Source organism: Galeopterus variegatus, unplaced genomic scaffold (genome assembly GCF_000696425.1).
Source record: "Galeopterus variegatus unplaced genomic scaffold, G_variegatus-3.0.2 Scaffold2036, whole genome shotgun sequence".
Lineage (NCBI taxonomy): Eukaryota > Metazoa > Chordata > Mammalia > Dermoptera > Cynocephalidae > Galeopterus > Galeopterus variegatus.
The window spans coordinates 206,653-232,499 of NW_007728147.1; the positions used below are offsets into that span (position 1 = coordinate 206,653).

Consider the following 25,847-nt stretch of genomic DNA (forward strand, 5'->3'; position numbering starts at 1 on the left):
CACACACACACATAAAAATCAGCTGTTTTTTCATATTCAAAATTTACTTTGCAAGCTATATCATATGAAGTAATCATAATTATTTTACAAGATATATTCTAAACATAGTATTAGTATAATGTAATTTATATTCTTGACCTTGATCAGTGTGAACCTGAACTATTCTAAATAAAACATATCTAATTCTTAGTCCATCAGATTTTTTTGTTGAGTTTTATAACATATTTTGTATTTGCTGTTATCATCTTTTTATCATTAATATAGCATCAAGAAAACAAAACAGCTCCTATGTCTACTGTAGTGATCTTTACTGTTTATAACCTTAACTAGTTCGTAGCTTTTTCTTTAGCATTTAAAAAAAAAAAAAAAAAAATAGAGACACAAGCTGGGAATAGGATGAGGAGAGAAGTATGAGATAGTAGTCTCAGAGGATGGAAAAGTGAGTAGGTTTAGGAAATACAGTTTAATAGCTGAGCAACTTTAAGGGCGTGCTTGAGGTTAGTGATCAGATTGAGTGTGTTTTGTAGTCATGACACATAGAAACAGTTATTTTAATTTGAGATAAAATTGGTATAAAATAAATAGATGTTCTTGTTAATATTTACCTGTAGGCTAAAGCTTGACGTTAGTGTCAGAATTGGACAGTATCCATTATCAAACACCTAATTGAGTTCTTACTACATTTTTTTATTTTGTGTTTATTAAATTATACAGATCTTATCTGAAAGGGTAAGGGTAGACTCCAAAGAATCATCTTAAATTTTATTTATACTGAATATTAAAGTTCATCCTGGACCCATTGGTGACCTAACATGGTTAGCAGATTTTAATATTTATCAATGTGTGCATGTTTAATATTTATGTATACTTGCAGGTAAAATTAATAAATGTTCAGTGAGTAACAAATATTCACCAGGCATTATGCTAAATATAATGCTATTTTTATTCTTAAAAAGCAGCTCTATGAAGGCAGGATTTTATCAAAATTTACCTATTTATCACCAGAACAGTGTCTTGGACAGTAATTGTATATTGAATGTATGAAAATTTTTTTGAGGGGGTGGGGGAACATTGTAACCTCCATTTATGAAACTAGGACTGATACTATACTAACCACTTTACAGTAAATTATCTCGTTTAGTCTTCCTGTTACCCCTGTGTTAGATTCTATAATTATCTTCATTTTGCACACAATCGAGATTTAGAGAAGTGGTGCTGAGGACACAGGCTAGCAAATGGTAGAGTTGAGATTTGAATCTACTTTCTCTGCTTCCAAAGCAATTGCTTTACATGCTATCATTTCAGTTAAGATTTTTTTGGGTTCAAGTTATAGAAATAAATTTGAACTTGATTAAGCAAAAAAGAAGAATTTATTATAAAGATAAAGGGATGTTTTATGAAAGCCGAGAGCTGTGCATTTGAGCCCAAGGTGGGACTAGGACCGGGAACTAAACCCTATCAGAGCCCAAGGAGATCTCTCTTTGCATATTTTCTTCATTTTTTTTTTCCTTTTTGTCTCTTTTTTTGTGACCGGCAACGGATCGCAACCCTCAGTGTCGCGCCCGTACCGGACCGGGACCGGCAATGGGATCGCAACCCTCGGTGTTGCCCCCGCACCTCGCTCAGCCAGTGAGCGGCCGGTCTGTATGTGGGATCCGAACCCTCGGCGGGAGCGCCGCTGCGCTTCCCAAGCGGCGCACTGTAGCAGTGCGCCACCGGGCCGGCCCCTTTCTTCATTTTTTTAACCCTTCCTATTATCTCCTCTGCCTTCCTTTGCTATCCCTGCTTTCCATCCCACCAAGTCGTTTACATGTTATAGCACCAGTTACCCACAGAGTTCACCAGAAGGTTGTCTCTGAGTCCCAGGTTCCAAATTGGCAAGAGTGGCCAAGCTTGTATGAGATATTTGTTCCTGCTCCACTGACTATGGCCAGGGCACTGATACCCTAAGAATGACAGCGACTATAAAGGAACCACTTCTGTGGGTCTGAGAATATCTCTTGACCTGGGTAGACACCATAACACAGTGATGTTCTGTCTATTCAAATGTTTTTTTAAAACTTCTTTGTCTATGACATGTGATAAATATATTTTTGCATAACTATAAAGGAACCACTTCTGTGGGTCTGAGAATATCTCTTGACCTGGGTAGACACCATAACACAGTGATGTTCTATCTATTCAAATGTTTTTTTAAAACTTCTTTGTCTATGACATGTGATAAATATATTTTTGCATTGCAACTCAATATTTATAAGACTAAGAACAAATCACACAACAATATTTAGTCTTACAGTATGTGACACAGTCTCATATTTTCCCTTTTCTCTTTCATTCAAGAATCTTTTGGTTACAACCCATTAAGTTGAATTCATAATTCAGTAATAGGCTGTGCCTACAAATGGACAAATAACTGCTCCACTGTACACCCAGAGGGACCTAGCTGCAAAGATGTCCTTTGTTATCCATTCTGTGGCATTGCCTTGCTAGTGAGGCTGCCTTGTAGTACAAAAGCCTTTGATAATTTAAGTAACTGAATCTCAAGATTGACCTACCTTGAATTAAGCACTGTTCTGGGGAAAGCATTTGCTAATAGCATTTTTTTTAGAGTGAATTAACATTCAGATTTATTTCTATTGTTGATGAACTATTAAAAAAAATCACTAAAGAGCAACATGCTTAGATCATGCCCCATCTTCCTATTTACCTTTTTAAAAAGCTCTGTGGTAAGCTGCTAGGTTATAACATCACATTCTTTCTTAAGAACTCTACATCTCTAAAGAAGGTTTTGAGGTTTGTTTTTATAACTAAGAGGGAAAGATAGAAATGGAAATCTCAAATTCTTATTTTCACTTAAAAAAAAATTGAGGCCAGATATAACTAAAAGAAAACACCAAACCAATTCTCAGTAAGCCTTAAAGTAAGGTTTTATTTCTGAAGGCTAATAATAAATAATCTAGCAGTTGTTTGGTAATTCTATCATATAAAACTTATTAGGAACCTGAAAGAAGGGTAAAGAAAAATACATCTGGCCAGTCGAAACAAATCTCAAAACCCATGATACTCAGCCCTGTTTACTGAAGGAATCACTCAATTTATTATAGTGTGAGGAAGGGCAAGTCCAGTGTTCCACTGGGTAGTAGAAATGGAAGGGCAAACACTCATTCAGCAGACATTTATTGTATTTTTGCTATAGAGTTTGCGTTTGTATTTTCCTCCTTTCTAAGAAAAGAAGGAAGAAATAAGGATTTTATATTCAGTCTTGCAAAGTCTCTACTGTAGCTTGTCATCTCTATTTTATAAAAAGTTTACTGTTTTCAGTCACTACCAAATTGACAAGTAGAAAATAACAGTCTTACACTGAGATAGATGTAGATGCTGTGATAGATAGTTAGGTTCACTCACTATCTATGTTCCTATACAAAGCCTGACATCAGTAAAATTTTTGGAGTCTGTTGACTCCAAATAAATGATTTTAAATTTGTGAATGCCAAGGATCTAGTGTATTAGAATCTATTTACTCTTTTCTGATATTTGAAATACAAGCCTTATTACTGAAATTCTTATACAGCTATAGAGACAGGATGGATTTGTTTCCTTCCTTTTGCTCAAGGTGGTTGGAGATGGGAGGAGAGAGTTTGGAGGGAGCTGGTTTGTGCTGCTTCCTTCCCCATCTTCTCATACCGTATTGTGGTTATTTTTCAGAGCACAGAAGCTTGGGTGGGTTCCAGCTCCTTGATCAGGATATTCCCACTTGTGCCGTTACCTTTCACTGCCAGCAGTTGCATGTCCATACCCAGACCTTCTGTATTCTCTTGCACTGTTGAAGATGTCTGTCTGTGAGAACCTTTCTTTCAAGGGTAAAGGGCTCCTTAGATTGCCAGCGCTGCTCTCTTGGGCTGCGGTTCCTTTTTTTGTCATATTTGGGCTTAACTTCACTTATTTCTACACAGTCATAACCCTCCTCCCATCTTCCTTTGATAAGGAATAAAATTCATCTCTTTATCTCTTATCCATTGAAGGAGAAGATTGATGCCTCTTAAATATGAGGAACTTAAAACTTTTTCAAGGCCTAACTGGGTTGTTCTCACTTTTAGCTCAGCACAAACTTCTTTGTTGTAATTTAATAACTGTGCCAGTGTTGGTGAGACAGGGACAAAGAAAGGACATTAGAGGGTAAGGCTTCTCTTACCCTTGGTAATCTTTTATTTAATTCAGAAAAAAAAAATACACCTTTTCTAACCTTATTTGTCATGTTAATAGATAGCAGGATATAATCTTTTCTGTCTTTGAGGAGAAGTTTTTAGGAGAAGTGCTTCATATTACATTCATAACTAGAAAGTGAATCACATTCTCATTCAGAACTTTGTGAAGATCCTTTCACCCAGGAAAGGGGGAAGAATTTCTTTCATTCCTTCTTCCCTCTGTGGAGCTGGTCCCTTGCTTTCAAGCTAAAACTGTAAGAAATTCAGCTGTGTATGATAACTGAGGCTTTTTTGATATACTTGAATTTCCGCTTAAGTTTGCTTGGGAAGATGTATGCAGGATGCCAAAGTGATTTACAGACTAACTTTCCTTCTTCCCTCTGTGGAGCTGGTCCCTTGCTTTCAAGCTAAAACTGTAAGAAATTCAGCTGTGTATGATAACTGAGGCTTTTTTGATATACTTGAATCTCCGCTTAAGTTTGCTTGGGAAGATGTATGCAGGATGCCAAAGTGATTTACAGACTAACTTTTGGGGAATGCCCGTGTTCTGAAATGCTGGATACTGTTTTTCCTTTGAAACTAGTAAGACTGGAATGTGTATTTGGCAGTGATTATCATTTGGATTGATTTACCCTTTCTTAATCTAAACTTCTATTGTGTACTCTCTGGGAAGCATTTATTCTTATTACTAATTTTAAATGAAGAATAAACTTTAAACATTTATTAAAATACTAAGAGATCAGCTGAGGCATAGATGACATAAATTATATTCAAAGGGGGAAGGCATTCTGGAACAGCTTTTGAAATTATCTCATTGCCTTTTTAATGTCCTTGGAAACCTGATATCTACTTCATTCCTACCTTTTGCTTACAGTTGAATGTTATTTAATTTACCGCCTATAAGAGTTTTCTTTGTGATATTTATACTTGTTATAAATTTGTTGGTCATTCTTTTGGGTGGATTAATAGTGATTGTTGAATCTAGATTTATTTTAACTTTTTTCTGTTTTATGATTTTCTCATTTTGTTTTCCCCTGGCAGTTACTTGAATAGTAATATGTTTGCCTATTACTAATTAAGGTTTTTCTTTAATAACAGATTTATATCTAAAACTGGAAGATGTGACCCATAAATTTAATAAGCCCTGTATAATGGACGTAAAGATAGGGCGAAAAAGCTATGATCCTTTTGCTTCATCTGAGAAGATTCAGCAACAGGTCAGCAAGTACCCATTAATGGAAGAGATTGGTTTCTTGGTGCTTGGCATGAGGGTAAGATTGATATTAGTATAACATACACATTTCTCTTTACATGTTCTTCCCTTGAAAATTATGGATGTCATTATAATACTAGTATATCAGATGGTAATGCGTTTTGGAATTGGGTTGTCTATAACTTTCCAGTATGTAAACTCTGTGAAGGCAGGGATTTTTATCTCTTTTGTTCACTTACATATGGTCAGTATCTCAGTGGTCCTAGCACATAGTAGGTGATTAATAAATAAATGAACTAATGGCTGAACCTTGAGACAACTCTGGTAATTTTGTTTTAGAGAAACTTCAAGTTTAGGTGCAAAATAAATATAAATAAACATCCTATTATTTATGATTTTCCCATGAGAAAAGTCCTAAATTTATTCAGTAATTTTTCTGTATTTTTAAAATAGAAAAGAGAAATTTAAAGTAAGGTCATTGTTTCAGACTTTGTGAATTAAAACAATTGTTTTATTTGCTCACAATTCTACTGGGCTCAGGTGAGCAGTTCTTTCACAGATCTCACCTAGGTCTCTCTTGTGGCTGCAGTCATCTGATGGCTTGACTGGGGTAGATGGTCTAAAATGACCTCACCGTTATGTCTGAAAGTTGGTACTAATTGTTAGCTGGGCCTTTTTCCAAGGGGTTTCATCCTTCAGAAGGATAGCTCAAGCTTGTTCATGTCACAATATCATATTCCAAGAAGGCAAGAGCAGGAGCTACAAGGGTTCTTGAACTCTGGGTTAGGAAGTTACTTGCTATCATTTCTGTGGAATTCTGTAGGTAGGAGACTGTCACAGGCCTGACCCAGACTGAGAGAGAAGGGAAATAGACTCTACTTCTGATGGTGGGAAAAGCAAAGTCACAGTATGAGTCACAGTGTGTGCAAAGATAGGAAGAATTGTTGAGGCCATTTTGCGAATAGTATGCCACCATCAAGAAGTGATGTGGAATTACATCCTCTAAACAAATGGTATGTCTTCTCATGTGTGGAGGTAAAGTTTATGGATATACCAAATGATTGCTACCTAATGGATGATTTTGAAATTCATCATGTAAGATGATATACAGATTTTGAGTTTTAAACAAAAGAGCTTATAGGCTTGTTAATGTGATAATGATAGCACAATTGAATTTGATATTCTGATTGCAAATAAGACCAGAGAAACCGTTCAAATAGTTATTTCATTTTAGAAAACTATAAATGTGGGGATATAGAAAAGGAAGAAAGGGTAATGGAATAATGTTAAAAACAAGCAAGAGATAAACATTCCAGAGGAATCTGACTGGGCAACTATTTAAACCTCCACTGTTTTCAAATTTCTCCCTCTCTTGCTTTCCTTCCCACTTTTAGCACATGACTTTGACTTCTGCTTCAGAAAAAATAAAAGCCATCAGACAGAATTTTCCTTAACTTCCTGCTAACAGATGACATGTCTTACCTGCAGTTGTTTTTATTTACTCATTATTTCTTGCTGTCACGTTGAAGAATTTTCCATCCTCCTGTCTAAGGACAGCCCTTCCCTGTGTCCTCTGGAACTCATTCCCTCCCACTCTTCAAGAACCTTATACTGTTAATTCTCTTGTATTTCTTACATCTTCAACTTCTGTCTCTCTTTGCTGGCTTTTTTCTTTTTGTTTTAAGTATGTTAAATCATTGTCAGTTTTTTAAAAAAAAAAAATATCAAAACCCATCTTTACCCTGCTTTGCTCTCTAGCTGCAAATTTAATTGTCTTCCCTTCACAACCAAACTAGTTATTTCCATTTCCTTACTTTGCACTCAGTATTCAGCCCATTCCATTCTGGTTTCTGCACCACCATGCTACCTGATTGGCTAATCATCAGGGTCCCTAATGACACCTCCATATCACTAAATCCAAATGGCATTACTCACCTCACTTTACTTTGAAAGTACTGTCAGTGCTGATCAGTTACTCCTTAAAACATTCTTCTTTGTGTCCATATTACTACCCCTGTCCTGATTTCTTACTGTGGCCACTTTGCAATATTCTTTGCCAGCTCATTTCTTTCTTTTTATTCTTTATTTTATTTATTTTTAATTTATTTTTTGAATTGAAACATAATTGATTATGCATATTTATGGGGTACAGAGTTAACTACCAATGTCTATGTATAGTATGTGAAGGTCAAATCAATATTATTAGCATGTTCATCATTACAAGTAATTATTCTTTGTGTCCCTTACCCAATTACTCCATAACCCCCCTCCTCTTCCCTTTTCCTACCTCTAGTAACTATAGGTCTCTTCTCTCCTTCTGAAAGTTCAATGTTTTATTGTGGTCAGTCGGTCTCTCTCTGTCTCTCTGTCTCTCTCTCTCTGTCTCTCTCTCCCTCCCTCCCTCTCCCTTTCTCTCCCTTTCTCACCGCGCTCAACCAGTGAGCGGACCGGTCTCTATATGGGATCCGAACCCTCGGCGGGAGCGCCGCCGCTCTCCCAAGCACCGCACTCTACCGAGTGCGCCACCGGGCTGGCCCGTTATTCTGTTTTTGATAATAGCCATTCTAGCTGGGGTAAAATATTTCATTGTGGTTTTGATTTGCGTTTCCCTGATACTTAATGATGTTGAGCATTTTTTCATGTACCTGTTGGCCATGTATATGTCTTCTTTTGAAAAATGTCTCTTTGCCCAGTTTTTTTTTTTTTTTTTTTTTTTTGTCTTTTGTCTTTTTCCGTGTCCGGCAATGGATCGCAACCCTCAGTGTTGCCCCCATACCGGACCGGGGACCGGCAACGGGATTGCAACCCTAGGTGCTGCTCCCGCGCCTCGCTCAGCCCGTGAGCGGGAACCGGTCTGTATGTGGGATCCGAACCCTCGGGAGGGAGCGCCGCCGCGCTTCCCAAGCGGCGCACTATCCAGTGCGCCACCGTCTTTGCCCAGTTTTAAATAGAATTTTTTCTTCTTTTTTTTTTTTAAACTGTGAACTTGTTTGAGTTCCTTTTATGTTTTGGATATTAACCCCTGCCAGATATGTAGTTTGTAAATAGTTTCTCCCATTCTGTAGGTTGCCTTTTCACTTCGTTGATTGTTTCCTTTGCTGTGCAGGAGCTTTTTAGTTTGCTATAATCCCACTTGTTTATTTTTTCTTTTGTTGCTTATGCTTTAGGGGTCTTATTCATAAAGTCTCTGCCCAGTCCTACATCCTGAAGTGGTTCTCCTATGTTTTCCCCTAGGAGTTGTATAGTTGCAGGTTTATATTTAAGTCTTTATCCATCTTGAGTTGATTTTGGTATATGGTGAGAGGTGTGGGTCTAGTTTCATTCTTCTACAAATAGATATCCAGTTTTCCCAGCACCATTAATTGAAGAGGCAGTCTTTCCCCAATGTATGTGCTTGAAGCCTTTGTTGAAGATCAGTTGGCTGTAAGTATGTGGGTTGATATCCGGGTTCTCTATTCTGTTCCTTTAGTCCATGTGTCTCTTTTTATGCCGGTACCATGCTGTTTTCATTACTATAGCTTTGTAGTATAATTTGAAGTCAGGTAGTGTTATGACTCCAGCTTTATTTATTTATTTTTGCTGAGGATTGTTTTGGTCATTTGAGGTCTTTTGTTTTTCAATATGAATTTTGTTTTTTCTATTTCTGTGAAGAATATCATTGGTATTTTGATAGGGATTGCACCAGTATGTAGATTGCTTTGGGCAGTATGGACATTTTCACAACATTAATTCTTCCGATCCATGAACACAGAATGTCTTTCCATCTTTTTGTGTCCTCTTTAACTTCTTTCAACAGCATTTTGTAGTTCTCCTTGTAGAGATCTTTCACCTCTTTGGTTAAATTTACTCTAGGTATTTTATTCTTTTGGTAGCTATTGGAAATGGGCTTGCTTTCTTGATTTCCTTTTCTGCTTATTTGTTGGTACATAAGAATGCTACTGATTTTTGTGCATTGGTTTTGTATCCTTCAATTTTACTGAATTTGTTTATGAGCTCTAGGAGTTTTTTGGTAGAGGTTATGGGATTTTCTATACATAGGATCATGTCATCTGCAGACAGTGACAATCTGACTTCATCTTTTCCAATTTGGATGCCCTTTTTTTCTTTCTCTTGCCTGATAACTCTGGCTAACACTTTCAATACTATGTTGAATAGAAGTGGTGAGAATGGACATCCTTGTCTTATTCCTGTTCTTAAATGAAAAGCTTTCAGTTTTTCCCCATTCAGGATGATGTTGGTGGTAGTTTTTTTGTATATGGCTTTTATTGTGTTGGGATACTTTCCTTCTGTACCTAATTTGTTGAGAGTCTTTATCATGAAGTGATGCTGAATTTTGTCATATGCTATTTTCTGCATCTTTTGATATAATCATATGGTTTTTGTTCTTGCTTTTGTTGATGCGTTGTATCACATTTTTGATTTGCATGTGTTGAACCATCCTTGCATCCCTGGGATGAATCCCAGTAGTTCATGATGTATAATCTTTTTGATGTGCTGTTGTATTCAGTTTGCTAAGATCTTGTTGAGGATTTTTGCAACTATGTTCATCGAGGATACTGGCCTGTAGCTTTCTTTTTTTTTTGTTGTGTCTTTGTCAGATTATGGTATCAAGGTAATACTCAGCTTGTAGAATGAGTTTGGGAAAATGGCCTCTGTTTTAATTTGTTGGAACATTTTGAAAAGGATCTATGTTAATTCTTCTTTAAAGGCGTGGTAGAATTCAGCAGTGAAGCCATCTGGTTCTGAGCTTTTCCCTGTTGGGAGATTGCTAATTACTGCATCAATTTTGTTGGTCATTACTGGTCATTTCCTGCTTTCTGTCTTCTCAGTTCAGCATTGGTTGTTTACGTGTCCAGGAATGTATCCATTTTTTCCAGATTTTCAAATGTGTTGGCATATAGTTGTTTATAATACTTTCTAATGATTCTTTGTATTTTTGTGATATTGGTTGTAATGTCTCCTTTTTCATTTCTGATTTTTGTTATTAGGGTCTTCTCTCTTATTTTTTTAATTAGTCTGACCAGTGTTTTGTCTATTTTGTTTATCCTCCCCCAAAACCAACTTTTTGCTTTATCGATTTTTTTGTGTGTGTCATTCTTTTGGTCTCCATTTCATTTCGTTTTACTCTGATCTCAATTATTTCTTTCCATCTACTAGTTTTGGGATTAGATTGTTCTTGTTTTTCTAGTTCTTTGAGATTTAACATTAGGTTGTTTATTTGAAATCTTCCTATTCTTTTGATATAAGCACTAATTACAATAAACTTCCCTCTTAGTACTGCTTTTGCAGTATCCCATAGGTTTTGGTAAGTTGTGCTTGTGTTATTGTTCAAGGAATCTTTTGATTTCCTGCTTTATTTCTTCTTTGACCCACTGGTCATTCGGGAGTATGTTGTTTAATTTCCATGAATTAGTATAGTTTCCATAGTTTTGTTTGTTGTTAACTTCTAATTTTATTCCATTGTGGTCTGAAAATATACTTGACATGATTTCAGTCTTTGTAAATTTGTCAAGACTTAATTTGTGACCTAATGTGGTCTATCCTAGAGAATGATTCGCTGGCTGATGAGAAGAATGTGTTCTGTTGTTTTTGGATGAAACGTTCTGTGTATATCTGTCAAGTCTATTTGGTCTAAGGTGCTGTTTAAATCCATTATTTCTTAGCTGTTTCTTTGTGTAGATGACCTATGCAATGCTGAGTATGGTGTGTCCCCAAGTATTACTGTGGTGGGTTCTGTCCCTTCCTTTAAATCCAATAAGTTGTTTTATATATTTGGGTGCTCCAGTGTTGGATTAATATATTTATGATTTTATACCTTCTTGCAGCATTGATCCTTTCATCATTAGATAATGTCCTTCTCTGTCTCTTTTTATACTTCTTGGTTTGAAGTCTATTTTATCTGATATAAGTATGGCACCTTCTGCTTGTTTTTGGTTTTCATTTGCATGGAATGTCTTTTTCCATCCCTTCACTATTAGTCTATGTGTGTCTTTATTTAAGAGAGTTTCAAGCAGGTAGCATATAATTGGGTCTGTTTTTTTAATCCATTCAGCCAGTCTATATGTTTTAAGTGAGGAATTGAATCGATTTACATTCAAGGTTGTTATTGAAAGGTATTGTCTTATTCCTGCCATTTTATTAATTTCTCTCTGGTTGTTTTATATTTATGTTCCTTTCTTTCCCTTTTATTGTTTGTCTTTGCTGTTGGGATTTTTGGTAGTGATAAAATATGTTTTCTTTCTCTTTCTTGTTTACGTATCTGTTTTATTAGTGGTTTTTATTCTTGTGTATTTATGGTAACATATATCTCTCTTTTGATTCCAGATGTAAGACCCTCTTGAGGATTTGTTGAAGGGCCAGTCTTGTGGTGGTGAACTCCTGCAGTTTTTGTTTGTCTGGGAAAAATACTATTTCTCCTTCATTTCTGAAGAAAAGCTTTGCTGGATTAGTATTCTTGGTTGGCAGTTTTTTTTTCCTTTAGCACTTTGAATATGTCATCCCACTCTCTCCTGGCATGTAAGGTTTCTGTTGAGAAATCTGTTAGCCTGATGGAGGGTCCCTTATGGGTGATTTGATGCTTTTCTCTTGCTGTGTTTAGAATTCTTTATCTTTGACTTCCGATAATTTGAGTATCATGTGTTTCAGGGAGGTCTTTTTTGGGTTGAATCTGTTTGGGAATCTTTGTGCTTCTTGGATCTGTAAGACCATCTCTCTTCCAATATTCGGGAAGTTTTCAGTAATTATTTTATTAAATAGGCTTTTGATACCTTTTCCTTTCTCTTCCCCTCCCTGTACACCTGTTATATGGATGTTTGCATGCTTAAGGTTATTAGAAAGTTTTCTCCATTTTCTTAAATTCTTTTTTCTTTCTTTCTTTGTTTATTTTTTTGGTACAGCTGTCTGTGTTATTTCAAAAAGCCTGTATTCTAGTTTGAAGGTTCTTTCTTCTGCTTGTTTTAGTCTGCTGTTTATGCTCTCAGTTGTATTTTTTATTTCTTTGAATGCTTTTTTCAGTTCCAGGATTTGTGCTTGATTTTTTTTTTTAATTGCTTGTATCTCTTTGTTGAATTTCTCATACATGTCCTCAGATTTCTTTTTGACTTCATTGTGATTTCTATTTTCCCATCCATCATTTTGAGTTTCCTTAGTATTGCCCTTTGGAATTCCTCCTCAGGTGATTAGTCAGTTTCATGTTGTTTGGGGTCTGGTGTTGGAGTACTGTAGTCTTCTTTTGGGGGAGTCAGCCTTCCTTTTTTTCCATGCTTCTCATATCTCTGCATTGACATCTGGGCATCAGGTGGTGTAGTCACTTCTTTTAATTCTAGGAGTAGCTTTTGAGGGAGGAGACTCTTTCCTGTAGAATATTCTATATTGACAGTTGGGTTGGGTGTTTTAAGTTTGGATATGGGTAGGTGGGGCAGTGCAGCCTCTGTGTAACTTCTTCACCTGTATTTAAGCTTAGAGTTGTCTGTGGGTGCTTTGTTGCCTACCTGGAGAGGCCCCCAACAGTTTCTTCTTGGGGTGGGTTTCTTGTTAGGGTAGGTGTTCCACTGTCAGTCAGTAGGTAGGTGTATACTGTTGCAGCAGTTCCTGGTAGGTCTGTAGACGCTCAGCTGGATATACCACATTTTGTTTATCCATTCATTCATTGGTGGACTTTGGCTTGTTTCTACTTTTTGGCTATTAATAATAAAGCTGTTATGATTATTTGTTTACAAGTTTATATGTAGCTATATGTTTTTATTTCTTTTGGGTAGATTGCTAAATGTGGAATTTGTAGGTCCTGTGGTTAAGTTTATGTTTAATTTTTTAAGAAACTGCCAAAGTTTCTCCAAAGTGGCTGCACCATTTACATTCCCACAAGCAATATATGAGGGTTCCATTTTCTCCAAATCCTTGCCAACTCTTGTTATTTTATTTATTTATTCATTTATTTTTTGCTATAAGCCATCCTAGTGAGTATGTCATTGTGATTTTGATTTGCCTTTTCCTAGTGATTAATGATTTTGAGCCTCTTTTTATGTGTTTATCGATCATTTGTATATCTTTCTCCTTTCTTTTTTGGCAGCTGGCCAGTATAGGGTTCCAAACCCTTGACTTTGATGTTATCAGCAGCACGTTCTAACCAAGTGAGCTAACCAGCCAGCCCCATTTGTGTATCTTCTTCAGAGAAATGTCTGTTCAGATCCTTTGCCCATATTTTAATTGGTCTTTTTTTTTATTTGTGTAGAAGTCCCTTGTCAGACATTTGGTTTGCTAATATTTTCTCCCATTCTGTCAGTTGTCTTTTCACTTTCTTGATAAGTGTCCTTTGAAGCACAAAAGTTTTTAGTTCTGAAGTCCAATTTATTATTTTCTTTTGTTACTTTTGCATTTGATGTCATATCTAAGAAACCATTGCCTAATCTAAAGTCATCAAGATTTACTCCTATTTTTCTTTTAAGAGTTTTATAGTATTATCTCTTATATGGTGCATTTAAGTTAATTTTTGTGTATGCTTTGAGGAAGCTGTAAAACTTCATTTTTTTGCATTTGGATATCTAGTTGTCCCAGCACAATCTGAAAAGATTGTTCTTTCTCCTATTGAATGGTCTTAACACTCTTGTTGAAAATAAATTGACCATAAATGTGAGAGTTTATTTCTGGACTCTAAATTCTGTTCCATCGATCCTTATTGTCTGTCCTTAATGCCAGTACCACACTGTCTTGATTCACGTAGCTTTAGAGTAATTTTGAATTGTGAGTCCTCCAACTTTGTTCTTCTTTCTCAAGTTTGTTTTGGCTTTTCTGGGTCCCTTAACTTACCAATGAATTTTAGGATCACCTTGTCAGTTTATGCAAAGATGTACCAGCTGGGATTTTGGTGGGGATTGTGTTCGATCTGTAGATCAATTTGGGTTCTCCTATCTTCATTCTCATAGCTTCCTTTATAGAGTACTTAACAGTTTATAATTATGTGATTCAGGTGTGAAATAAATGAAAATGATAATGTGTGTATATATTTATATAATTCTAGAATATTAAACTGGGAGATAAACCATGAGGTTTGATAGTAGTATTAAGATTAATTTTTTTAAATAGTTTTTTATAGTAGGGGGTAAATCCATTGAACTTTTTAAATCACAATGGATTTGTAGATTGGTAATGAAGATAGACTTGGATAAAATTAGAATTAATATTCCCAAATTAAAAATTTTCCTTCAGGACAGTAATGCTGTTAAATAAAATACTCCTTGATATCACTGAATAGACTGTGAAGTTTATCAAATATATCAGTTTTAAAATATTTTTCTGTTATCATGGTTAACCAGTAGTAGGTTTGGTAGGTAGAATAACTTGCCTCTTTTCTGTGCTGATTTAGGAATTTTTTATGTTTAAATGACTTTAATCAGTTATACTATATTTCCTTGATTCCAGGGTGGTACGGGTTGTAATGCTCACCATTAGTTTAATTCAAGATTTATTGAGATATGTATTATAAAAGAGTTAGAAACAAAATAGAATCTATAAGAGCAAAGGATTCAAAAGAGGGAGGTATAGAGTGATTTTGGAGCAGGTAGATTTTTGAACTGGCAACAAGGGACAATAGTAGGTGGAAAACCAAGAAGCAGCAGAGCATGTTGTGAAACAGGAGTTTATGTAGGGTGACTGGAGTATACTGTGTATGGGTAGTAGGTGGGGAGGCATATGTTATCTTAAGGTATCAAACTTTAAGAGAATTTAGTATATCAGCAACTAACTTTGCGATTTAGTAGTTTTTTGAGATAGTATCCTTATGGGTTAAGTACTATGTACATGGTTGCTTAATTTTCCAGTTTTGTACTGATTCTGAAAACATATGCTATATAATTATATGGACTTAGTATGTTTATTTACCAAAAGTAATTAAAATACAATTTGTAGGAATTCACCTGAAAGTTTCTAAAAACGTGAAATTAAAGATTTTAAATTATTTAAATTTTAGATGTTTCAGTGTGTTTTGGACACTTAAGTTTTTGACAAGAAATACTTATCCTCTGGAGAGAAATATCTGTTCTTAATCACTGATTCCTAATTACTAGAGGAAAAGATAGGTCTCTTTTGATCTTATTGATCACATTGTCTAAAAATCAGATTTTCTTGAAACAATATACTGTACCCCACAAATATGTACAAATAAATGTTAAAAATATCAACAACTTACACAATTAAAAAATTAAAAATAAAAATGAGATTCTTTGTTTTTTTTTGTTTTTTAAATAATAGTGTGGGATAGTAACACTTCGGATTTCTGTGTTCTGCTAAAGGTGTTTGAATTTGTTTTATTCTGACATTGTAAGTTCATGTAAAATAAGCAACTCATATGGTGAAATATCCAGGAAGAACTGGAGTTTGCTTTTGCTTGTCATTCTGTTCTCCTGGGCATGTCTCCCAGCCCTCTTTCCATTAAAAAAAAAAAAGAAGAAAAAAAAAAGATACATTTTTTGCTACATATTTACAGATTTTCTAGATGGGAATGTAACTTTTGTGTTACAAATATCTTTGCTACTGGCCAAGAGTGGGCAGTGGGTAGAGATTGGAGAAACCCATTCTATTCTAGTTTTAATAAAGTGAAAATAAACAGAGGAAGAGAAGGTCAGTAAAGGAGTTCCACTGAAACTATTTAGCTTTTTGTCTGTATGTAAAATTTAGGTTCTCGTGTGAAATATTGATTTGGCTCAGATAATACAATTCTGAATAATAGAATGGTGGCATTTTTTATTTTCAGAATGCTCTTTTAAGTATATAGAGAATGTGAGTATTTTTAAAGCATAATTTTAGATGTTTATAACTGTTTTTATGAAAGTAATTTATCCTGTAATCAAATTTAATTTTTGGTGTTTATAACGTGCTTTCTTCCATTCATAGTAACACTTTGTTCAAGAAGAGTTGTCTTAAACAGGCTGTATATGAGTATGTAAGAACATGGTTATATTTGAATGTTTTCAGTGTAGTGAAGCATTTGAGATAGATGATGATTAGCTATATCAGACTGAAAATTGTATAGTATCAATTTCTAAATATATCCTTAGTGCTTCTTTAAAATAGTTAATTTTTGAGAAGATGCATAGTTATATGGCCCAAACTCCAAAAAGTATAGAAATATATACAGTGAATAATAGTCTTCTTCCACACAGGATTGTTATTTTTTGCCCCAGTGTATCCTTCCAGAAGTTTTTCAAACATATATAAATACTGCATGCATGTATTCTTTTATCACAAAGCCCTCTTTAAACACTGTTCCGTATTTTGCTTTTCCCCCCCATTTAACATATCGTGGAGATCTTTCCATAGCGGCACAGTGTTACTCTACCATAATTTAACCAGTTCCTTTTGAAGGATCCAGTCTTTTGCTATTATAAATAATATTAATAGTGAATAACCATAGATCTGCCTCATTCCATCAGTGCGCTAGCATATCAATGTGGTAAGTTTTTAGAAGGGAATTGCTGGCCTCACATGCATTTATAATTTTGATAGACGTGGCATTTGGCCTAATAATAGAGCTGTCATATTAATAGTGAATAACCATAGATCTGCCTCATTCCATCAGTGCGCTAGCATATCAATGTGATAAGTTTTTAGAAGGGAATTGCTGGCCTCACATACATTTATAATTTTGATAGACGTGGCATTTGGCCTAATAATAGAGCTGTGGTTTTCAACCAGGGACAATTTTGTTCCCCAGGGAGCTATTTGGCAATGTCTGGAGAGATTTTTGACTGTGACAATTAGCAGGGAAGGGCTGTGTTCCTGGTGTGTTTGAGAGCTGTTTGATTTCTGTGACTTCTTCAGATTCTTTGTTCATTTTTCCAGAAGTGTAGAAATACTCTTTGTTCATCATATACTTTTGAAATAGTTTTTCTCTATTTGTCTTTTGATTTCTGCATGCCAAAAACATTGTGGTCATTTTAAAAAACCTTGTATGTAGTGCAAATTTCTGAGTTCGGTTGGAAATGCCTTCCCTAGTTATCAGTTATTCAAGGATTCCTCCTTGAATAAGGTGGCGGGGTTATAATTTCATTTTGTTCATTTTGATCTTTGATGCATATGGGGTTTATCCTGGCATAAGGTATGAGATATGAGTACAGCTTCCCCCCCCCATATCACTACTTAATCAGACTAACACTATTTAATAAATGATCCATGTTTATCTACTGATTTAAAGTCCCATTACCACATACTAAATTCTCTTATATATTTGATTCTAAAATATGTTTTAATATCTGGTAGAATGGTAAGGTTAGTCCCACTTTATTAATCTTATTTCGATTTCTCCTGGCTCTTCTTGTTTCTCTTTATGAACTTTAGAATTAGCTTATATGTTTAAACAAATTGTTGGTGTTTTTATTATAATCTCATTTTAGTTGTAAATTAGCTTAAGTAGAATTGATATCTTTTATGATGTTGAATCTTCTCTGAGAGCATGTGTTTGTATCTTAGGAATGTTTTAGAAATGTCTTTACATAGATTTTTTTACTTATTTAGTTTTTTTCTATGTTTTATTTTTTGTCGCATTTGTCAATGGGATCGTTTTTCCATCACGTTTTCTAGCTGGTTATTTGTATGTATGAAAGCTTATTATATATCTGATTTCTTTCTCTTTTCTATTAGCATTTGCTAGTAACTCCAGAATAATATTAGATGATAATAATAACAAAAGATATTGTGGTAGATTGCTTTTATGGAAGCTTCTTATATTTTAAAAGATATGCTTCCTTATTTCCCCCTTAAGACTAACTTTTGGTGGATTGGGATAGAGTCATATTGAAATATTCGTCTATCCTTATATTATAAAGAGTTTTTATAAATAGTAGGTGTTAAATTTGTTAAATGCCCTTTCAACATCTGTTGATATGATTATATGATTTTTTTGTTTTCAAATCAATTAGAATGAATTATATAAGTAGATCTCATCTTTAACCATCCTTGCATTGCTAGGATAAACCCTACATGGTCAAGGCATATTAGTTTTTTAATATTCAGTGCCTTTTTTTTTTTGACAGGTTTATCATGTTCATTCTGATAGCTACGAGACACAAAACCAGCACTATGGAAGAAGCTTAACAAAAGAAACTATAAAGGATGGTAAGGATTAAAAAATAATACTTTTATTATTGGATAGCTAACAAAATAATTTTAAAGTTATTTCAGTTTTAATTCTCCTTTGGAATACTAATTCTCCTTTGGAATACTGTGAATAAATTTTTTTCACAGAATTGGGTTGATCATAATCTGTTTCATGATACAACAAAATCATGGGACCACGAATGGCATTCTTTTGAGTTTTCATTGATTTCTTACTAATATACTCTTTAAAAATAATGAACATCTGTGAACCACCATCTAGCTCAATACTGGAAATAGTGGTTGTCTTTAAAATCATTTCTTTTTTTTTGTTTTTGACTGGTAAGGGGATTGTAACCCCTGGTTCGGTGTTGTCTGCACCACGCTCAGCCAGTGAGCGCACCGGCCATCCTTATATGGGATCCGAACTCGCGACCTCAGCGCTATCAGCGCCGCACTCTCCCGAGTGAGCTACGGGGCAGGCCCTTTTAAAATCATTTTTTAAGTAAAGATTATAGATCATACTGTATTAAAACTGCTTCTTACCTAACAAACTTTGAAATGTGTGTTATAGCATGTAATATATTTTTATTGAAATTTCCACTGTATAATTTATATATTATAAGCTTCTAGAGCTACATAATAAATAATCGAGTGGCATTAAACTGGTTTAAATAAAGTCTGTTTACATATGGGCTTCTAAAGTATTTGTGGCCAAAATATTACAAAAGCAATAATATCCTAGATTTCTGGAAATAATTTTATATCAGAAGTTTATTCTTAGCTCTGCTAAGAAAGAGAAGAGCTTATGTGTAGTATAAAGAGTTTGTAGAAGAGTTTTTATTTTATGTATAGAAAACAGACATTGACAGTGTGATCTTAACAATTAGTGTTTGTCTTGGTATACTTAACCAGCAGCAAGGTAATATTCAGATTGCCTATTTTTAAGTAGTTTTTTTTCAGGCTAACAATTTGGTCCCATCTGAATATATTTTTTAACAGTTTCTCTTCCAAAGTGGGGTAATAAGTTATTTAAAAACAGAAATCAAATTATATATACCCATACATTCCTAAGTATAATAAACTAGGCATAGTTTAAAAGAGGCCTGATAATCTGACAGGTTAAAACATTTAGAAGTCTCAGTTTTGAATAACATACTTAATCTGGAGAAGTGCTTATCCCAAAAGCGAGCTTAACTTTTTTGATAGTTTAAAAGAGGCCTGATAATCTGACAGGTTAAAACATTTAGAAGTCTCAGTTTTGAATAGCATACTTAATCTGGAGAAGTGCTTATCCCAAAAGCGAGCTTAACTTTTTTGAAAAGACTGATTTAATCAATATTGTCGAGAACAAATAAAAATTAAAAGAGTTATGGTGTCATACTTGTCTAGTGACACATAATGGTTATAATTTTACTCTAGGTTTTAAGATTAGCTCCTAAATGTCATTTTAACAAACAAGAAATTTTAGTATTATATTCCTCACAATAGCAAATAGAATAAATCTTGGACTCATATTTCTTAAGAGAATACATATGGAGAGAACTGAACTATCCAGTATACTTCTAATAATTTTTTTTAATCTAAATAGGATATTTCACTTTACATTAGTCTCATTGAAATGTTTTCTAATAAGAGCATCTTCACCAAAAATTAAGTTGAGGGTTTAAGTTTCCGTGTTTTCATAACATAGAATTCTTAGAATTCTAGAATTAACTGCTCAATTATAAGAGATGATGGGGAAGAAAATTGAAGAATTGTATCTATGATGAGTTTACTTCCCAAGTGATAGCTATTTCTTAATTTGAATACAGTCCTAATATTATTTTTATAGGAATCTCCAGGTTTTTTCATAACGGATTCTGCTTAAGAAAAGATGCTGTTGCTGCCAGTATTCAGAAGATTGAGAAAATTCTGCAGTGGTTTGAAAGCCAGAAGCAGCTTAACTTTTATGCAAGTTCATTACTATTTGTTTATGAAGGTTCATCTCAGCCAGTCACTACAAAATCAAATGACAGGACTTTGGCAGAAAAGTTTTTGTCCAAAGGACAACTGTCAGACGCAGAAGTACTGGAGTGCAATAATAACTTTCACTTGTTGAGTTCCACAGCGAATGGAAAAATAGAGGCTTCAGTAGGCAAAAGCTTGTCCAAGATGTATGCTCGTCACAGAAAAATGTATTCCAAAAAGCATCACAGTCAGACTTCATTGAAAGTTGAAAATATGGAGCAAGACAATGGGTGGAAAAGCCTGTCACAGGAACATTTAAATGGAAATGTACTGTCCCAACTGGAAAAAGTTTTCTATCATCTTCCCACTGGTTGCCAAGAGATTGCAGAAGTAGAAGTGCGGATGATAGATTTTGCTCATGTGTTTCCTAGCAACACAGTAGATGAGGGATATGTTTATGGGCTAAAGCATTTAATTACTGTACTTAGAAGTATTTTAGACAATTGAATCATTTGCTGCGGTCTTTTTAAGGGGTGGGCCAATCATTATGAAGAGGAGCAGTCAATATCTGCAATGCTATGTAAAAAATTTGTATTGTGAGTGACATTTTATTTGTCTTTATACTTTTGGTAGAAAGGTTAACATTTTTATAATCTTACTCAGGAAAACTAATTATTTGTTCATTAGAAAACTATGAAGAATAAAGAAATTTAGGAATGTTAAGCAGGGAATGTGGTGGTACATGGCTTAAATATCTTTTTGGCTTAAACAAAATGCAGACCATTTTTCAGTCATTAAGAGTTTAGTTAGCTCTCTGCAGCCAATTCATCACGACATCTTTGTCCACCCAACCTTGACAATGAGCCATACCTAAACTATTACATTATTAGAACACCTGGCAAAAATCTAGAAAGAACTTCATATTGCTATGTATGAAGTTATTAAAACTGGAGAAAATTCTACTTTAGAAATAAGTACTGTTTAGGTTTTATACTAAAAGTTCAGACCAGCAACTCAAAAGGTGCTTGTTAGTGAAATGATTTAGAATTGTTGCATTCCAAAAGTTTTCCCTTTAATTTTTATTTATGTGTATATTTCAAAATATTATACTTTGTAAAAAAAGATAATCAGAATGGGCAACAACAACAAACATCTTGAAATTAAGAGTACAAATTATTCTTACCAGGGGTAGGAGAAGAGAGGTGTTATTTGCAAGGAGCAAAATATTTTTCTTTTAAAATCTTTCATTTTTGGGAAAATTGGAATACATATTTACTACATTGTGAAAAGCATCATAAACCCGTGTAATAAATACCCTTTTCTCTAACTGCTGCTTCAAAAAGGTGGATGATTGAAACTTTGTTTTTTTATCCTTTAAATAACTTTTGAGAGTTTTTTCCTTTTCAAATTCATGTATTTTATATGTTCCCGTTTAGTTAAGTAGTAGTATAAATATGTGTTGCTAAAAATAGTGTTTCTTAGAATTCTTTTAAGCAGTGAAAGACAACATCCAATCCTGTAAGTGTTAAAAAAGTATTGTGTGTAAATTAGTGCATCATATAGGGTTTGATGCATATCTAAATCCATGCTTCTATTTCAGTCTTAGTCAAAATAGTTTTATATCATATTCAACAGGGAAATTATAATTTAATTTCATGGGGGATGGGGCAGTGCTCCTTTTCCTGGAAAAATTATATTTGTAAGTATGATGTTTGTTTCAACCCACCACTTTGTAAAAAGTAGTTATTTATTGTTGAAAACATTTAAAACTTTGAAATTAGATTTGCAAATACATTTGATGTTAATGCCGTCATTGCTTGCACTCTGATTGTCTAATAATCTAAGTAGTTTAACAGTTTTGCCATATTCCTGGAAAATGTTTTGGAGTTGTGAATTATTAGACTGTTTTCTCCTTTTTTCCCCTCTAGAATTACAAATTAAACTATTAAATCCAAGCGCCTTTTTGTGGTATAGAGAAAGTAACATAATGTTATGTTTGTCTTGCCTTCCCATCCCTCTCTGAGGAAACTGTACAAATACCTGAGTCCGAACAGAAGTACCACATGCTCTATGAATTCTACACTTAGTAAGTCTATCAAACCAGAATAACTTTAAAATTCATATGCATTTTGCTATAACAAAATTTGACTGTTTCAAATTTTATATTTAGAATCAGCATAAGTATTTTTCATAGGGATTTCATGTTTTTCTCTACTGTCCAAATGGGTATTGGCTGTAGTATTTTTTTTGGTGTGAATGAATTTCAAGTCATAACTAATAGTCAGAAAATTTTTAGTTTGACGTTTTTCCCTTACAACATGGACTTTTGTTGTCATTATTTGGATAGTGGTCCAATAAATCTTAAGCTCAGATAACTAAACACTATTTTGAATCTCAACAAGGTAAGAGGTTTTTTTGTGTGGATGGTATCAGCCTATGTACAATGAATTTAATAAACTTAAGTATTATCAGATCTTTTGCACATTTTAGCTTAATAAAATCTGAATTAACTATTCCAGATTTTCTTTATCTGTATTTGGAAATATAGTTTGTAAAGTCAGTGTCTTTTTTCATACAATAGATCATGTTTTGTTTTGTTTTAATAAAACAAGAATCACTTTTATCTTTTGTTTTTCAGGGAAGGGATTAACATTTAATTCTGTTTACATTTTTTTATCACTGTTATTCAATGCCCATTTTATGTTACTTTATAAGTAAGCTTATATGTAACAGAATACGTATCTGTTTATATAATCTACATGTGATTATTTTACTGTCTAATCCAGTCATTTAAGATTATGCTGAAATTTACCACTGTGGGATAAATGATCACTATTCACCAAGCTTATTTGGACATATAAATGTTTAAGAAATAAGCCTAATAAGGATATAGTTTGGGTTGGTAGGATTATCATAGTTTTTCCCCCCTAGGAAACATAAGTAAAGATTTTAGTGTATTTCTTATGGAGTGCACTCATAAAAAGGATGTTAAGAAACTGTGGATGTGAAAAGTGCATTTCTCTAATAAAAATTAAAATTGTATAATAGTTTTATAATAAAGTATTTACATTGATATTTTAATATGGATGAAAGTTGCATAGATTCTAATAAATTAAAATCAATGATAAATTCTAAATATTTTATCTAAATAGTTTTTCAGGAAGCAGTTATGAAAATGTGTATATTATATAGCTCTATCATTGAGCTTGTGATATTTCAACTCAGTATTCACTATTCTTTGTTTTATGTGTCTGAAAGATTGTACTTACTATGCCTCTTTACACTACAGTTTGCTATTGTGGGGCTCCAGACTATATTAAACTGAATGAGAACTTTTTTCTGAATTTTGATTGAGTATAATTTAGTATTTTATGATTTCCAGGATGTTTTTCATATCATGTCTATAGAGCCTACATATCAAATTTGTAACATCACTTAAGAAAAAGGAATTGCCATAGATATTTCATTTGCAGTTTGTTTATGCAACTTAAGACATTTATTTCTAGGATTTTAAATACTGAAGACGACGTAGGATGAAAGAAAACGGTAGAACAATGAAAGAATTTTATTGGTGAAATTAAAGAAATGATGTCCACTGTTTTAAAGCATTGTCATCATTTTAGTACCATTTTCCTTAGTATTTTGGTATCTTATACTTTAAAACTTGATTTGCTTTAAAAATTGTTTGCAATGCTTTGTAATAATTATCTTCCTTATCCAGTGCCTTTAACCTTAATTTGATAATATTTGTAGCCTCAGTTATCCTTTGTTTCATCTTATAATGTTTTCATAGCCTAGGAGACATCAATTTCTTTTTAAGAATTGTCAATTTGGTTATTTAAAGAGGTAGCAATTACCTATTAATGCTTTGGGAAAACAAGGTTGCCTTTATAGGCCAGGCTTCTTAATTCATTCAAAAATATTTACTGGATGTATATTATGTGCCAAGGATTTTTAGCCCCTCAGTGTACAATTGTGAACCAATCAAATGAAGCCCTAACCATTTCCAGCATTCTGTCTAGATAGGTTGGGGCTGAGAGCTTAATTAAAACAAGGATAAAGAGACATATGCATTTAAAGATAAGATAACTAGCATTTGGGTTTGTGTAAAGAAAAGGAAAGAAGTATTGAGTTGAAGTGAAGCAATTAACATGTTAGGTTAGAAATAATAATTTGCAGCATTGTAACCTCTATTTGAATTTTGAGTTCGGGTAGTAGTTATAGATAGCATAAAAAAGCCTTAATTTTTCACTTCTCTTGCTGGTAATGGTACGTTTACTTAGACTGTCCATTTAGAGTACTGTTTAACACAACATTACTATGAAAAACATTCCATTATGTATTCACAAGCAAATTAACTGCACATTTTTTGTAGTATTTTATAATTTACTACAAATATTTTAGGCCTCAATCTTATTTTCAAATCACTGATATTTTAAATTTGGCAATGAATGTGAAATTATTATTTGACTTACAGAGTGATTGTATTGTTATTTAAACTGCTTGTTAATATTTTAGGAAGGTTGGAGGCTCCATCTTTTTTTCTTTTGAGTTAATATTTGAAATCTTATTGATTTTATGGCCTCTAGTAAGAGGAAATGATACTCATGCAATTAAACAAATTGGTATATATTTTCAAGAATTTCTTTTAATTTTTAAATTTTGGGGTTAAATTTTGGCCTGGTGTTAACTTACAATATGTATTAACAGTTTAATTATGAAGTGAAACAGTCTTAAGTGTGATGTATGATGCACCTGCAAATAAATGAAAATGGTGTGCACAAAGACACTTTACTATGGGAATTGTACTGGAAGACTTATGAAAGCATGTGAAACTGCACCTAAAATTGTGTTGTTAGTAACTATAAGTAGCAATGCTAAATTTATTGTACTTGATGAATGAATGTATTTAGTCTAGTCACAGTTACTTTGATTTAAATGTCTAAATAATGTGTCTAATTTTTTTTAAATGTGTTTGTAATTTGTACTATTGACGGGGGGTATTCTTGGACTGCAAGGGTTATTGTCAATGTGTGATTTGTGTTTTTATTTGATAGAATCATTTAATGTGATATACTGATTTTTATAAGTGATATTTAGGTAATTCTAATAACTGTATATTTGACAACCTATTAAAATGTTTTGCATTGGAGCTTTTTTCATTCATTGTAACATGCTAACAAACTCATGGTAGTTTAAAAATAACTCATTCATTCAACAAATATTTGAGTGCATGTTATATACCAGTAATTATGAGAAGCACTTGGGAAAGATTCAAAGATGATTAAGACAGGGTGTTAGTAGAAAGCAGCATTCACGGTGGAAAGATAAAGTATATAAACTATTTTGTGTGAATACTTATTTCTATCATATGAACTAAAATCTTTTGAATC

The 25,847-nt window shown here is 33.6% G+C and overlaps 1 protein-coding gene across 1 annotated transcript in view; it reads left to right on the forward strand.

Annotated features, from left to right (window-relative positions):
• The window catches only part of IPMK (inositol polyphosphate multikinase), a 59,976-nt gene extending 34,370 nt beyond the window's left edge, over nucleotides 1–25,606 (forward strand). Inside the window, exons 4-6 of the mRNA XM_008580150.1 lie at nucleotides 5,304–5,476; nucleotides 18,444–18,525; nucleotides 20,339–25,606. Of these exons, the coding sequence (XP_008578372.1) occupies nucleotides 5,304–5,476; nucleotides 18,444–18,525; nucleotides 20,339–20,961 (878 nt within the window). The 3' untranslated portion in view covers nucleotides 20,962–25,606. The remainder of the gene's footprint in view (nucleotides 1–5,303; nucleotides 5,477–18,443; nucleotides 18,526–20,338) is intronic.
• The last annotated feature ends 241 nt before the right edge of the window (nucleotides 25,607–25,847 follow it).